The sequence below is a fragment of the Chrysoperla carnea genome, chromosome 4, assembly GCF_905475395.1.
Source record: "Chrysoperla carnea chromosome 4, inChrCarn1.1, whole genome shotgun sequence".
Classification (NCBI taxonomy): Eukaryota; Metazoa; Arthropoda; class Insecta; order Neuroptera; family Chrysopidae; genus Chrysoperla; species Chrysoperla carnea.
In genome coordinates this window covers 17499857-17517687 of record NC_058340.1, presented here as the reverse complement: position 1 = coordinate 17517687, position 17831 = coordinate 17499857, and the positions used below count along the sequence as shown (strand labels likewise).

General features: G+C 28.3%; 1 protein-coding gene across 2 annotated transcripts in view; it reads left to right on the top strand.

Annotated features, from left to right (window-relative positions):
- LOC123297434 overlaps positions 1-17831 on the top strand; it is a 700259-nt gene that overhangs the window by 448767 nt on the left and 233661 nt on the right. For both annotated transcript variants that reach the window (XM_044879092.1, XM_044879093.1), the window contains exon 2: positions 4132-4913. In XM_044879092.1, coding sequence (XP_044735027.1) covers positions 4317-4913 — 597 coding nt within the window. In that variant the 5' untranslated portion in view covers positions 4132-4316. The remainder of the gene's footprint in view (positions 1-4131; positions 4914-17831) is intronic.

Sequence of the window (17831 nt, the reverse complement as noted above, 5' to 3'; positions counted from 1 at the left end):
AGATTTTTTTTAATTAAAAATATCTAAACTCTAAAAAAACTTATTTTTTGTTTGAAATTGCGCAGCTATGATTGAATGTGTAGTATAACCTCATGATGGCCTATTTCATAGAACACGAGTAAATTATTTTCTCTGAATGTTTGGATATATAATTCTTGAAATTGAAGATTGAATTTTAGTCAAATCATTTTGACATATGAATTTGATAGTGCTTAGCAAACTACACCCAGAGAATAGCACAATTTTACTAATTGCTATAAGCAAGTGCATTTTATTATCACATTGATAATAAAAACAATTTCACAGCCTGCGCATGATATTAGAGTGTCCACTTCTCAAGTAACTGAATTAATGGCATGAAAATTTTACAAGCGAAAGAAACATTGTTGACTGGTTTCTAATAACATGATTGGATCCTTCAGAATGACTACTTTGTGATGAGAAAAAATCGTACGCTATTCCACAAGCTCCAAGAGTGAAATTTCAAACTTTTTTTACATTATGTTTTTGTTTATATATGTTTACGTGGTAAAATAAATTAATTCATAGGAATGAATAGTTTATTAAATTTACTTACTCATCAAATGTTCATAGTTATCAAAAGTTATTTCCAAAGTCGAATACTACCTTGCCCCACGTTTCATAATATGATATGTGTATCACAGTATTAGTGTATTAGTGTATAAGCTTCTATTTCGTGCTTTAGTAATAGTAGGTATAGTTGAATGTAATAGGTGGATGGGTCGATTAAATAATATGGGGTAACTTTTATACAGCGCTATGCCGTTATGATGATGGTTTGAAAAGTATACGCAAATTTGAAAAAGTTGAACAGATAACGAAAAATTTAAGTCTGATTTTTCGTCAACATTCATGAATTTACAACAAAATTCATCATCAAAGTTTAAAATTAAGAAAGTTACAAAAAAAATTTTATCTAGATAAAAAAAATTTGGTCCAAAAATCGGCTCTCTTTGGCCATTAGACGTGCAATTTTTGACATATCAAGCGTTTTTTTTTACCTATATATTCGAGAATCTAAAAAAAAATTAAAAATAAAAAAAACTCAAATAAGACTAATTTATTTATAGATATTTAAATTAAAGTATGTAGCACCCTTTTTCGTGTATGCACGTTAGTAATATTTGATTCAAGCCATTTCATAAAAACACATGGAGATAAAAAAAATTCGATGCAGATGCGTTTCTTAAAACTACTTCTTTTTGGGCGAATATGATAGGACTATATTGATAGAAATATTTTTCACCTAGGCTCAAGTTTTTTTCATATAAGTCACACATTTTTCCTACTCATCATACACATTCACATTCACAAATGAATACCCACATGGGAATGGAAGTCATAATAAACATGGCAGGTTCAAAGCGTCTATGTATGTATTACAACAAAACGTATATTCTGTAAACAAAGTAACTTTACCACAAGAAGGTATGTATATGAATAATTATTGTTGGGTACAAACATTAAATTACATATTTTGTTTTGAGAAAATATTTCAACCGATATAAGAAGCCGTGTGTGTTAATGTCTATTTAATTTAATAACAATTCTACAGGTTGTTTAAATGTTTATAACAATTATATGCAGTGGTGGTACCACTTATGAGAATAGTTGATGTTGTTGCATTGTTGTTTATACACAAAATTCACTTGAATTTGTCGTAATAATATTACACTGTACTTGACAGAAATATTTGCATTTTTTATTACCCTGATTATACATTGGCGAGTGTTATCTGTTTGACCCATATGTAAATGCATGTTCATCGGTTCGGACCTAGCTTCTCAGAAAAACTTAATTGTGAGTCTAAGCCATTCTTGAATCCTCTTGAACACACACACACATAATTTCACCAAAATCAGTGCAGTCGCTTTGAAGAAGTTCAGTTTCATACAACGCACAGAAGAATTGCCTATATATAGATATTCCTCGTTAAAAAAGATAATGTTAAACATTCCTCATTAACAAAATTATTTTAGTCGTATAAATAAGAGTTAAAAATAATAGGGTGGTCCACGTTTTAACAGGAGGACAGTGCACGACAAGGTGGGTTGAAATTTTGGGGAAAAAAGGAAAATGCTTGCTAATGCCAAGAAAAATTGGACAATTTGGCAATGTAACTTAAGGATCCTTCATGATTTAAGGCTTATTGTAATAAATTTCAAAAGCCACCAGCAGAGGTAAAGGTTCGCTATCATCCCGTTAAGGGGGAAAAAGCTCAAGGACAGTTGCCTTTATTGAAAATGCAATAAAGCTACGCAATGCTCCATTCTTATTTCTCTATTGTACTTGTGTAGATTATGACAATAAAAAATAAAAATACATTAAATTAAATAAATGTCCAATTTATTTTATAATTCGAATGAGTTAATGTTTGATGAATTGATAACGCGAAGAAGAATTAACACAAATGATATTTATTTATTAAAATGTAGAATACAACATTATAACTCGACTTGAATGTAATCGATGATTTACATTTTGAAAATATTTTGTTTATTTATTATAAACAAAGAATTTTGTGAATCAGTGTTTACAGCTATTACAAATTATTATTTTCGAATCAAATCAAAACAAGAAGTATGCAGAAAATAATATGAATTTGAAAATATTTTCATATTTATCTAGAAACAATTTGCTTATTATTAATTCCAAAATTTGAGAAATTTTAATTACAAACTATGCTCATAGTATCGAAGTATTTATTGTTTAGAGAAATGTATAATATATTGATACAGCTATGTTGTATTTAGGTATTTCAGAGAGCAATATTTTTAGAATTGATTACAATTTACTGTCTTGTTGGCATTTAATTATGGTAAACAAAATTTAATTTTTAGTTTGCAGGTATTTCATTCGAATAATACCAAAAGTTATTATGTTATTTTGACGAAACTATATTTTTCGTTATATGAAAATTTAAAGTGGCAGAAGAAGTCGAGGACAAACTCTTCAAGATAGATATTTGAAATTGTTCATACAAGTTCCTTTTACTCTGTATAAGATGCTCTCTAAGAAAGCATTTTTTGGAATCTATTTCCTAAGGGAAGCAAAATGGTACACACAGAATTCTAAAGTAAAGACTATTATACCATATTTTCGTTCAAAATCAAGCCACATAGAATAAATATTTCATACCGAACTACTTATAGCTATGGTTCTATGCAATATTTATTAAAATGGAAAGGTACTTTGTTCTTATCGGGTGTCCTATTACACTTTATGTACCTGCTATAGTAACACTTCGTTCGTACACTTTAAATACTAAGTTTTAAAATCATATTTCAAATAAAAATAATACTTGTTCAATAGGATCCATTAAATAGAGAATAACTACCCTATATTTATACAAACTCAACATATAACAAAAACAATAATTAAGGGTCAAATAAAACTTGGTGGCATTGGTAACATATGTTTCTGTATCAGTGAACTCATAACATAAATGATAGAAATTTTCATTATAATGATGTTTTTGGTTTGGCGACACCGCATTGACTATTTTTGATTGTATTTTTATGCTCACTTTAATAAAATATCAATGGTTTTTTTTAATAAAATAAATGAAATAATGATAAAGTAATAAAAGTATATATTATCGAATATGTTTATATTTATTGCAAAAAGATAAAACTAGAATCATAAAAATTGTATAAGATGCTTTTTGACTGGTACCCACATTATTCGCTTGCGACTTCATCCGTCGAATGGTTAACACCCACGCATTGTAAAGCGAAAAATTTTATAAATTTTTGTAAAGCTTTAGATAATGCAGGAAATTATGCACTTTGACTTTTATTTTTAACGCGATAATATATACTAGTTTATGATAAATATTCGAAAGAAAGATGATAATTGTCTCTTCTAATCGCTATTTGGCTTTTAAGTTGCTTCAACTAAAAATGCATTACACAATCAGCTTAAAGCAATGTCATTTTAATGACCCTCAAATAGTATCGATAATTATTGAATGAAAATATCAAGTGGTAATATAAATACAAATTTTTCTCTATAATTCTAAATAATGATAAAAATAACTTATCTTAATTTATCGCACTCTACCTTTTTAGTCTCTAATCGTATATTAATTTATTATTTTTTCTTTTATAGGTGTCCTACTACAAGATGGAAATAGTGCAACATCAGCATTAAAAAGTGATATAGACATAGAAGATACTAGTGTTTTAGTGAACGGTGGAAGTGCAGATCTTAGCCACATTGTATCGGATGGTAGTGCATTAATAAAAAATCAAATATCAAATATAAACAGTGATGGTGTTATAAATAGTATAACAATGTTAAATCATCATAGTAGCATTAGTAATAGTGATACGACGAACACAAGGAGTGGGGTTAGTAGTGGGGGTATAAGTAGTAGTAGTAGTAGCATAAGTAGTAGTAATAGTAATAGTGGGCATAGTGCTACGATTGGTGCTATAATACCACCACTTGGTACAAATACAAACCAACATCATGGTTTCCCTGGTATTGACATTAGTGGTTTTCAATTTCCCAGCGGTTTTACTTTTGGTGGTACATTAGGTAGTATGATGACACCAAAACAACAACAACATCATGCAGATTTCAATGAATTAACTGCATCATTTCCACCACCATCGGTTAACCAACTACCAAAACATAATAATATGCACCAGCAACAACAATTTGATACATATTCAATAGATGGTAGCAGTAGTAACAACAATGATAATCATCATCTTCATCATCATCATCATTTGTCATCAGATAATATTGGTGATTCGTCCAATGGTTTGGATGATGATACATCTGTTATGTTACATTTTGGTACTGATAATAATACAATTGTTACATCACAAACTGGTTCAATGGCATTGTTACCATGCATTGTGAATAATATTGGAGATGGTATGGTAAGTATCTTATAAATTTTGTTGTAGATAAATTGTTCATGTGAATTATTATGAGCGAATATTATAGTTCAGCCTCCATAAAATGAACATATTTTATACATAATTATATCGAGGAATAATCATTTATAATAATCTTACGAGGATGACTGAACAATACTCAAATCACGTGATTCACAAAACACTATGTGTGTACAAGGTGTTCTATAACTGACTGCAGAACTCTTGACTTCCTAAAGCTAATAAGGACAAAAGAAAAATATATTTATCAAATTTCGATCTGAGGCCTTAATATCCAAGATAATTAGCCAAATCAATTGTTAAGTTTATCCAATGACAGAAAACTTAGAAATAGAAGAATGTCTTTATCGTGACTGGGCGGTTTTTAATAAACATTTTCAAAAGTGAGAGAGACAATTTGATTATTAAATGCAACAAAAAATATCTGTGATTGACCTATTTTTGAGACAATTATGACAATTATTACAATTGCATGTTATAACTTATAAATTATTTCCCTTAAAAAATTAACCATGCACTTTTCTGAATTAAAAATTGATTCTCAAGAAATAAAATTCTGCAAGAAAATTATATTTAGTTGATTAATATTCAATCTTCTTTATCAATATTCAATTAAAACTGAACCAATTCACCTATTTATAGAAATTTCAAGCAAAGATGAAAAAATAAATTAATAAAGTTCGTTCACACTTTTCCATTTTATACAGTTCGATTCCCTGATCAATCAAATTCTGTTGAAAAGTCTGTAACAAAAATATTTTTGTTTTATCTTTATAAATTATGCTAATGGAAAAAAGTAATTTAAGAAATTATTCAAGAGATCATATATAGAGAAAAACATTTAAAATGATATTATTTTGGTTTTCTATAGCATAAAAGTTTTTATTTGAAATGTATGACAAATCCCTTTTCGATGTTGTAACATTTTCTTTTCACTAAATAATATTGAACCAAGAGGCGGCCGTAAAATATCCAATGATATTTGCGTATGTAAAAAATTAGCGTCATGATTGCCTGAACTATGTATGATCCCAGGGTAGGGGTGAAAATTTTTTTTGCTGGTTTCAAACACTTACTAGGTCTATATTTTATAGTGATCAAATCTATGTTAAATTATTGAATCCAATACAATCGTTACCTTGAGGATGTTTTCCATTATATTTTAATGCTCTCTGATTGACAATCTCTCAGATCAATTCAAAAATATAAACTTACAGGTTGAAAAAACATTCAGGTCTCTATGGTTATTTTGGACGCATAAGTTTTTCCACAGGCCTGACAAAGCTAAGGCTAAAAATAAAAATGTAGCCCACATTATCGACGATTCCACTTACGGCTTAGCCACCTTTTACACTTTGCTTACAGCCTGTTTTTAAATGCATGTGCCTTACTGAATTAAATCTAAAAACATTTTCTGATTTTATTGAATAAAAATCTGATAATTTACGTAAATAAAGTAAAAAAGAAAAAAAGCAAAATTTTCACACAACTTTTTAACACTAATTGAAAACCACTTCTGAATAAAACTGCTTATACAGTCGATAGTGTTTTTCTTCTTTTTTTATAGCAGGTATATAATTTAGTTGAACCTTGTTCCTTACTTACGTACTAAGTAAAATATTTTGGTGGTAAATGGAACAAAAAAACACTGTATTAAGAGAAAAAGAGAAAATATAATAAATAAATCAGTGAGTGTATTCGTTTTGCTTTTAAATATTTTCAATACAATCTAAATTGAATAGAAATTGAGTACCCACCTATCTATCTACTTCATCTGCATCTAAATGATATTACCCACTACGCGAGTTTATATTGGATTATACAGGGCAGTTTCTAAAAAATGTGATCAGAATTGCTTTGTTTTATTCTTCTTTTTTGCGTAAATTCATGTTAAAATATTTTTTCTAATTACCTTTGTGTATGCAAAACGTCACCACATTTTTGATGAGTTTTCTTTTTGTAAAAGGTTTTTTTATTTTTTGATTTGTAGTGAATCTGAAGAACACAAACTAGAAAAAGAATCACCGAAATCGCTTTTTTTCATTAGAAAAAGAATCACCGAAATCGCTTGGCGTGATATTGAGTTATTCGTCCTCTTGCCGTGCATACTGAATGCAAATTTAAGACTTTTATGGTTTTCTCATGGATGGCGTAGTCAGAACTGAATCAAAATAAAATGGAGCCACACGGGAAGTTCCAGCTTTCAAACATATAAAGAATCATAAAAACAACCTCCTCCTTTTTTGTTTGAAGTCGGTTAAAAATAACGACCTGTCAAGAGAACTATCAACTGAAGTCAATTTTCTTATAGCCCAACTTAGAATATGTAATCAGAATCATTTGGAAAGTACAACAAAGAAAAAGTTCGATACTTTCAGTTTCAATCGAGCCATTAATTGAGCCCGATAATGAAAATTTTTAATGGTAAAAGTTGGGTAGAGGCAGAGAGAGGTTAATAATCGTCTTCACAACTTCTTTGTTCTGAACGTTCGGATGTCCTTATAAACAGTGCCTTGTAAATACTGGGAATATATAGTCCCTCAATAGAGATTTCTGTAACAACGTTTCAAATTCATGGATTGCCAACAATCAATTTTTCCAGTCCAAAGTCAATCCCAATTGATACCATACTGTTGAAAAGACAATCCTGTATACAGCGTATAATATACAGTGACTGTATAGGCTTTTAGTTATATTGGATTTTCATTCAAATCTATTTATGTATTTGAATGAAAAAGCATGTCAACAGTATTCACGTATATAAAAAGAAAGAAAATTATATTAATTTTCCATCCAACCATAATCAATTTTTCTTCACTCATCAGGAATATTATTGATAGATAGATAATTTATTATTTTAAAATGAAAATATGATATTGTAGTTTATATTTTATTTAGAATAAAATAAATTTGATGTATCATTCGATTTTAATTTTCATATATGTAAAAATGTATTAATTGTAGAAATATCCTCTTAATATTATCTGATAGATTTATTATTGAATTTGAATCAATGGACTCACCATTAGAAGCTACGAAAAATGTTCAACTCCCTATCGTTTTGTTTCTTTTTTTTTTTCTTAAGAAATAAGTATTGCGTTATTTTGGACCCTCACAGTAAAACATTTACGAAAAATGTTTCAAACAAAAGTAATTTCCCTTTTTCATTAAAAATAGCTTTTACATTTAAAATTTTTTTTATTTTGTAAGAGATCAAATTCCAAGACTTGAGTACGATATAAAATAAAATAAATAATGAGTTTAGTCTTTTCATTTTGAGTTATTCTGTTGACAGACGGACAGACTTACGGACGGAAACTCAGAAATGAACAAGACAAAATATTTTTTGAACATTTATAATCAAATTTCGTTTCTAGTATCAATATTTGTAAGCGTTGGGTCTAATCTTAAAATACGGTGATATCTTTCAGGTAGAGGGTAAAAAATCAATATGGTATCAATGCCGCACAACTTCCTATACACGGATATTATGTTTATTTTTTTACTTAAAAAGAGAGAGAGTTTTATATTCTGTATGTAATTATAAATGATTTTATTATTATTTGACAAAAGGATTTATAGTTTTAAAGGTTTAAAAATGAATTTTAAGATAAAAAAATTCATTGGGATGAAGCGTGTGACAAGAGTTTTAAATCAATATACCTTTTTTTTTTAAATTGCCAGTGTTTTACAAAGAATGCAGAAACAAATTAAATTTTATTACGTTGAACTATTGCCCATTAAGTAGGGTTGTAACAATGCCCATAATGAATTCTTTTAATAGAAAATTGAAGTTTACAAGTTCATCAATATACTGGAAACTCATATTTTTAGAAATGGCTTTCTAGGAATCTCGGTTTCTAGTAAAAAAAAATTCTTGCAACTGGAAATATAAATAATATGAATAAATGCTATTTAATACTTCTAAGATAAAAAATGTTTTTTAGTACTCTCAGAATATTTATATCAATATTTTTAGGGATCATTAACATACAATCTAGTATAAAATTTATATCTAGAAAAATGGGTTAAAGTTACTGTAACAACGTAACGATGATGTTAGAAAACATTTAGCATTCACAGAATTGCATTAACAATATACAGAGAGTTTAAAAGGCATTTCTTAGGTTAGTACTAAAAAGACGGACCAACCGAATTGTCTTTTTAATGGTAGATTTGATATTTGAAATATTAGGTCGCAATGAATTTCTCACTCACGGCTTGAATGATTCTCACTCATGGAAAATATTAAACTAATTGGAAATTATTTTCATTTGCTCTTAAGATATACAAATTTTGTTTTAGTCGAGAGAAAGTTTATTTAATTTAACTTAACATTTTTACTCAAGTCAAAAGTTTTCAAAGAAAATTTTTCAAAACAAGGCTGTTTTTAACCCCCGAACCTAAAAAGGGGTGTTATAAGTTTGACCGCTATGTGTGTGTGCCTGTCTGTCTGTGGCATCGTAGTGCCTAAACGGATTAACAGATTTGATTTTTTTTGTTCCGTTAAAAAGGTAGTTTAATGGAGAGTGTTCTTAGATATGTTTCAAATGCAAGTTCAGGGTTCTGTACCCGAAATATTTCTGGGGGGTTTTTTAAATTTTGTAAATTTTACTTTAACACGTTTTTCGTAGGTTGTTATGTATCTATGTAATGGATTATTTGAACGTTATTTTTACCTCCTTCAAAAAGCCGAATTGAACTGAAACTACGTCACCTTATCAAATGCTAATGACGATACAATAATTTTTTTAATTTCACCGAATATCCTGATCAGGATTAGGATTAACTAAAATATATTGGATGGTGGAAGCGCAGATAAAATTCCATAATATTAATAAATATTAGTTTAAAAACTCTAAAACAGTTGTTACTAGCTGAACTAAAAGGAAGAAGGTAATAAGTTTAAAAAAAAGAGGGATAAAAAAAATAATATATCCTACAAAAGCTTGGGGTGCTTTTTAAGATATTTTTAGAATATTTTATTCCAAAATATATATAATTTTTAATTGTTTATTTTAAGTGGAGTGTAACATCTCGAAATCGACTCTAACCAAAAATCATCTGAAACATTTTGTACAAAACTTTTATCATGATCCGGCTCCCAAAAAATAATGATAGCAAGAACATCAATTTTCAATCAATTTAGAAACTCTTATCTCAGATATGCTACCCAATCGAAATTTCTCTGCTCTTGTATGTATAATTGGCTCTTTCTAAACCCTACCTAGACGTTTAATGTTGAAACGTAATGCTAGCAAATTAAAGCAAGTGGAAATATCCGAAAATTTTACCCAGTTTAATCGTTCCTTTTTAAATTGTTTCACCATTAATATTTTACAAACTATGGATAAAACTATCACATACAATATAGAAGCACATAATATCAGTTGTATTGGAAATAATATTACATCAACAAGAAAAAAAGAAGAAATATACGAATACAAATTCTATACTTACTCTCATCGAACAACACAAACATCGAATATCTAGAATCAACTAACATCTAGAACTACTAGAACGTAGAATTTATATGACCTCATTCAATATGACTAAATGGAGTGTATAAGATGAGAAAATTTACGTATATAGTAAGCAACCGTAAAGAATCAATATACAAATAATAATAATCATAATAATATGTAGAACGATTTACCAGAATATTATTATTGTGGTATATTATATGATTATAGAGGGTGCACCATGTAGTTGGGCATATCCAGCTGACCCCCCAAAATGAAGCAACTCTGATATCTTTGGTCCAGAGCGAGGCTCTGCTTAGACAATTTTTTTGAGTTGCCATTTTTAACCCCTGAACTAAAAATGGGGTGTTATAGGTTTGACCGCTATGTGTGTGTGTGTGTCTGTGTGTTTATCTGTCTGATGATTTTCAAAATTGATTCAGTTTAGGAAAGGCATGACATATAAATAATTTCTATGGAAATGAATGGTCAAATAAACCTGGCTCAATTCATTTCGAAAAGTGAAATGGTAAAATAATTAGTTAATTTAAAGCAATAATTCAAAAGAACAAAGTCAGCTAAAATATTTCTATTTTAAATAAAATATTTCCAAAAATTTGTCCCAAAAAATGATAGCTCTCTAAGTATCCTTTTCATCTCATATGATGTCCTTGACGATCACTTTGATATTGATTTAAGAAGGAGTGTTATAAGTTTATAGTGTTTATCTGTGGGTCTTTGTGTTTCTCAGTCGAACCGGCTTGATTGGGAACATTTTATAGCTAGGTTTCAAAAATCGGTTTACAAGAAATAAATCGCATTTGTCGGAGGTTTTTTAAATTTTGTAAATTTCACTTGTTTCTTGGGTGTAAATAAAATACATAAATCTAATCTGAGAAGCCCAAATATTCCCGTTTTTAATTAAATTTCAAGAAATATACTCATTGAATTAAATGTGAAGGAGTTTATACCTCAAAAAATTTCTTCTTTAAGAAAATCACTCTTCCCAGAAAAAATATTAGGTCTAACGATCTAAGCTGAATTCAAAGTAAAACGCAACTTAAAGTCTTGTTGAACCTTTATAGTTGTATAACTGTACCAGCTATCCACCTGCTAAAATGTATTATAGATATATCTTTAAAGAATTTTATACAAATCACAATAAAAACTTATTAAAATTTTTCGATTTACCCGATACTAGATTTTTTGAGATTTTATAAGGACGCTTTGTAAGAAGTGACCAAATTCAAAATTGATATCTGTGATTAAGAAACCATCGAGATACTGCCAGAAAGTTTTTTGTGAAATGACTTTGTGTAGAATTTTATGCATTATGATAAAAAATACTTTAACATTTTTACAAATATATCCGATTTTTGTATTTGATGGATCAAAATAACTCAACAAATTTACAAGCAAACGATAAAATTTTTTTGTCCCAATACTCAGTTGAAAAAATTAAAATAATTGAATTTATTTGATGATTGGATGCACAGTTTATAAAATATCAAAAACAGAATACCGATTTCTCGGATTGATAATTTGATTGATTCAGATAACTTTTAATCGAATGTTTTTTTTTAAATATAAATGAACAAGAATTTCGTGATATTTTGGTCCTTATTTCATAAAAAAAAACCTTAGCCTAAAGCATATTTTTTTCAATTTCTTGCCATTGTATTCAACCGTGCCTATACTTGGAATGATTGTCTTATTTATAAAATTATGGATACATTCAACTGTTATATTTGCTCTCATAAGATGGACATACTCTTTTTATGTGAAAAATTGAGTTCCCACCCTGTATATGTGTAATTTGAAACAACAGTGTATCAGAATTGAGATTTTACAAATAAACATGTACTTTTATCAAACTCATGTATTTCTTAGTAATAAAACACACACACACACACACACACACACCCACACCCACACACACACACACTTATATTATGTATAATAGTTTTATCAAGTATTTTTCAATTACACAAACGATTACAAAATATTCTTTAAACTACTTAAGCTCAATTTAAAAAGAGTGTTTTAGCCCCCGGACTGACGCCTTAAAACGTTTGTGATAACCTCACCGTTGTAACTATAGCCAATATTCTTTATGCCCCGCTAAACATGCAACTTTTTTTTCTTTGAAATTATTATTTCACTAGGCTCGAAATACTAATTTTTTGATTATACGGAGAGGCTTGAAATCTTGGACATCTGTTTTTATGTTTTTGTAAGTAAACAATTCGTGAGTTACGGATAACGGACATCGATTGTTTGCTTGAGTGTATAGCAGTATGAATTTTTCAACAGTTATTCTGTGAACCTGATAGAAAAAGCAAATAAAAACGGATATCTACCAATCGAGTACCGTTTAGAAACGCGCTAAGATTATTTAGGGATATAATTTCTTTCGAAAGAATGATATACGGTTTAGTTTGTAAATAATAAGCAACAAAGAAGGATTTTGGGGTGAATTTTAAATAAGTATATCAATGCCATAATAGGATTAAATATCACACCTTAAATGTTATTTCGGTAACGCGGTTCCATTTTATTCATAAAATCGATCGCCAATAAAATATTACACATAACAAATTATATTCGATATTATTATCCGTGCTCGTTTGAAGACCAGCCAATCTTAAAATGAACATGCAAACGGAAATATGGTTACCGGTGAACATTTATTATATGAGACAGGTGGGTAAACATATTGAATAAATTAAATATATTACCTTGAGCGTTATTTTAATAAAAGTACATCATCATGCAATATAAAATTTATGCTTTCAAATATTTGCAAAAATAATAAAACAATTCAACGAACATATTATATTATTATATTCTATGTTAAAATACCTACATGATTATGTTCAACAACGACGATAGGTATTTGAAATCTATTTTAAATATTTAACATGCAAATTTTATTATTAATTTTCTTAAAATTTTCTCTATTTCGTTCTGTTACTTTAGAATTAGCAGAAATTTATTTCATGATCCAGTTCTATCAATTCTTAACTCCCACAAAAATTCGAGAAAGTAGTTACCTGTCGTCTAATGGCCAAAGGCACTCGATTATTGTATTGAGTTTTCTTAACAATTACTCACGGTGTAAGTTTGAATAATTCGAGGTTTAAATATTTATTTCCATCGCGATTTTCGCTATTCTATTAATTAATTTTTTTTAATTAGCAAACAAATATTATACAGCGCAAATATCGTAAGCTAGGCTTTATATTACGATATTGATCGTGAATGGTTTGTTTTATTATGACTATATTTCAATTCCTTCTGTTTTTATTGAACTGCTGCTTTTTAATAAATATAAATGATTGAGTGTGTTGTTATTTCTGATAGTACTTCTTTCATTTCTCATTTCGAACCCTTACTTTCAGAATCAAATTTGATGAATCAAACATTATTTTTAGTATCTTATAAATATCTCTGCATACTATTTTCCCTTTATTGGCGATAAAATATTTATTTTTTTACCCTATTTTTATTTCCAACATATCAAATTTATTGTGTACAACATTACTTCGTAACTACTGCGCTCCAATTGTTTTAATGTCAATATAAATAATTTGGGGGAAGTTTTTCTATATAACAAACTCACAAGCGATATTAATAGAAAAACTTTCTGTTTTTATTGTTTTTAACTGGTTTCTAGTAGGATTTCAAAAGTTCTTATTCATTTTATTAATAGTTTCCTGTAGAATTTTTTTAAAATACCTGATGTACCAACTTTGTCTGTAGTTATAGTTTCTAAAAAAAGAGTCGAACAATATTTGTTTTATTATTTATCAGAAAAATGTTGTGCGATCGGAAGACACCGCACAAAACATTGATTGACATCGATTTATTAATTTACTGCCCAGAAAAAAGTGAAATTAAATAAATTAATAAATCTAGTCTAAGAAGCCCAATTTTTTCCCGTTTGGAATGAAATTTAAAGAAAAATATTGTGTACGGACTTTATACCTCAAGAAATTTCTCCTTTAAAATAGTTTTACTCTTCCACAAAATGTATTAATTCAGTCTAACGGATTAAGCTGCATTCGATGTAAGATGCAATTTCGTATTTCACCAGTCTTGTTAAACTTTTACAGCTGCATAACGGTATCAGCTATTCACCTGTTATTTAATTGTTTGCTAATGGCCAATCAAAAGAGTCGTGAAGTATTTTCTGTAATTGTAGGTTTTTTTTTTGCTTTGCCAGGATTTCAGGTGGACCGCAAAGTTTTTGATCTTACAGTTTGCTTTTTTGTATACCTGAAAGACAATTTCGTAAAGGAAAGATTGATTGAACTGAATTATTGCAGGTATGGGCTTGAAGTGTACAGCTACATGAGTCGAATTTAAGAGCATAAATGTTTACCGCCTTATTCGAGGGAAGGTCAGGACGAATTTTTATTGACCAAAAATAGAATCTTAATAATACAGTAATCCCACTCTTTTGTTATAAGTGCAGGCGGATGGGTATAGTTTTGCAGGTATAAGGGCTCAAATTTGGATGAATAATTTGTAATAACACTATAGAAAAGTTTTTATTACTTTTTTCAAATTTTTTTTGTTTAAAATATTTTTATTACTAGTAAATTATATTTCAAATCGACAATTACGATATGTAGGAACATGAACAACAAAAAAAAAACAAATATTTATATATATATATGATTTGGATCATAATTCCATTGAGGTAAAAAGTTTATGATGTGGGTTATATATGATGAAATCATGATGAAAATATCACTTTGTTTCACAAAAATAAAAATAAAATAAATAATAGTTAAAGTTTATACTGTGTACTCAAACTTTTATGAAATTAGTCCCACAGGAAACGTTAAAACAACAATATGGCGAATGAAAATCCTTCTACTTATTTTGAAAACATTACATTTGAATGTATTGTTGTATATGGTATACAATACAGGGCTGGCCAATTTATTGTATCGAAAGCAATTACTTCGACATTGCTTGTGAGTTATAGGAAATAAAATTCCAAGCAAAATTTACGCGTTATCGAAAAGAAAAGAAAACTTCCTTTCTGGTTAGGCTAAATACATACTTATGAAAGCTCGATGACTGATGCAACAATGTTAACCAGATTGGTCGAATTTATTTCGGAAAATCATATTTCCATGTTTACATTTATGAAAACTGTTTTTCTTAATACATGTGTTTGGAATATTAAAAATTCAACAGTTTCTTTACAAGAAATATTTTTTTCCTTACATGATTATTACAAGGTTATTTTATTCAGTAGATTTTTATAATTTTCGTACATATTATGCATATTTGATAGTAAAATAAGTAATTATTAACAACCTATTTTTAAATAATTTTAACCCATTTATGCATTTCTAGGTACGAAAAATAACATTTATACTGACACTGAAATTTTCTATATGTTTTCGTTGTTAATTAAATAAAAACTAGAAATTTTCCACATTTCCGAAAACGGGCTAGCAATATACGTAAAATGCTTTAATTTGGTTTTAGGACATTTTAGGATCATTTTGAAGAAAAGTCGCTAAGCTAAACTTTTTCACCCAATTTTCATCAAATAAAAACTTATGAAATCAGCCTTCAAGTAAATAAAAGATAGTCAGTCAGTCATGGGGACTGTCAACGGAAGTGAAAAATTTGGTATAACTGTGTTTTTTTTGTTTAATATTTCATTTAATTTTGAATAGTATGAATAAATAAAATTTCAAAATAAGAAAATTGAAATTATTAATTTGAGTATCAAAAACTATTATCCATCTATCTAACAGTAATTAATGTTACCAAAGATCAGATTTACACAGTTGATAGTGAATTGCTCGGCTATAATTATTTTTACATAGGTCTCATTTTTAGATTGAAAAAAATTTTAGTTTCATAGGTTACGGTGCTATATCTGTAGCTATATTCATAGCATGTTGCTGACGTTGATGATGGTAAGATTTTACTCTACCAAATATCGATTAACGTGCGCAAAGAAGTTTTCACTTCAAAAGCTTAACTTAGAAATTGTTTCACTCAACAATTCCAGCGACGATGCTGCAGAAAATTATAGGGTTGTTATCCTCTTTATGATACCTTTGTGAAACCTGCTTTAAGAAATAATTTATGAAGCTTCATTGGAAATGTACTTTTAGCTCTCCCAACAAAAACTTTTTCTTAGAATCTCAGACATTTATTTACTCAAAAAAATGTAGATCACTATCAGACGGTATTTTAAACTGATTTGGTTGTTCTTGCCATAAAATGACCAATCCTGTATGTTTTTAAGTAGTGGATAAAAGTTAGAAACCCATTTTTGTATTTTGTTTGTGTGTACAGAATAAATGATTTCTTAAACATTACTTTTTAGTATATAAATTTTCGTTAATTTTGTGGAAGGTCATTAATACTCTAGACAATTTCATGAAAGATCTATGTACACTTCATTTTTTATTAAGAAAGATGTCTGAAATAATAAATATTTAATGTCTGAAATAATATAATATTGTAATATGGGAAATTTTAACTTTTTAAAAGCATTATAAATAACATATAGGGTGATCAAATTAAAATTTCTTATTTGAAATCAAGCAAATCATAACATTTTTATTTTAAAGTGACTTCAAGCAAATGAACGCCTTTCATTTGCTAAAACGCAAATGAATGAATTATATATATCTGCTGGAACATTGAAATTGCCGCATTTGAAGTTAAAAACCTCATGTTAAACCTCTCTCCCTTTCTACGAAAAAACACATATGTCCATAAATCAGGATAACATAAACAAAAATTAATAATTTGGCGTTAGCTTGTGTTGTGGGAGTGTTATTGGATCGTATTTTTAAAAATAAAAATTATCTTATTGTAACTTTATTTACATAAAACGATTTTTAATTAGGTCATGATCGAATAACTAGAAAAAGATAGTTACCAACACGCGACTAAAAAGAGCATTCTTATAAGTTTAACGTGACTGTGTTTCTGTGTATATGTATATGTATGTTTCCGTTTTTCTCTCTGTGGCTTCATAGCTCCTAAACGGATGAACCGATTTTGATTTATTTTTCCGGGTTAAAGATAATTTGATCGAGACTGTTCTTAACTATGTCTTGAGTGTTAGTTTAGTGTTCCGAACCGGATAACAACTATAAAAGAGACGAAGATCATCTTCTGTTAATTAATTTAATATTATTCATATTTAAATAAATGCACATCAGATAATAGCTCACACCCAGAATAACACATAAGCTTTAATTTATAAAGATATATTAAAAAAAATTAAATTTTATCTGAAATTTTACTGCTCCATCTATAATCACCATTTTGAACCATAAATTAAAGATTTCTGTGAAAATTTAAAATAGTAAATGTCACACAATTCATGGCCTTCTTTTCTGATATGCTCAATGAACTATGAATATTTTAAAAATTAAACTGTGCATAT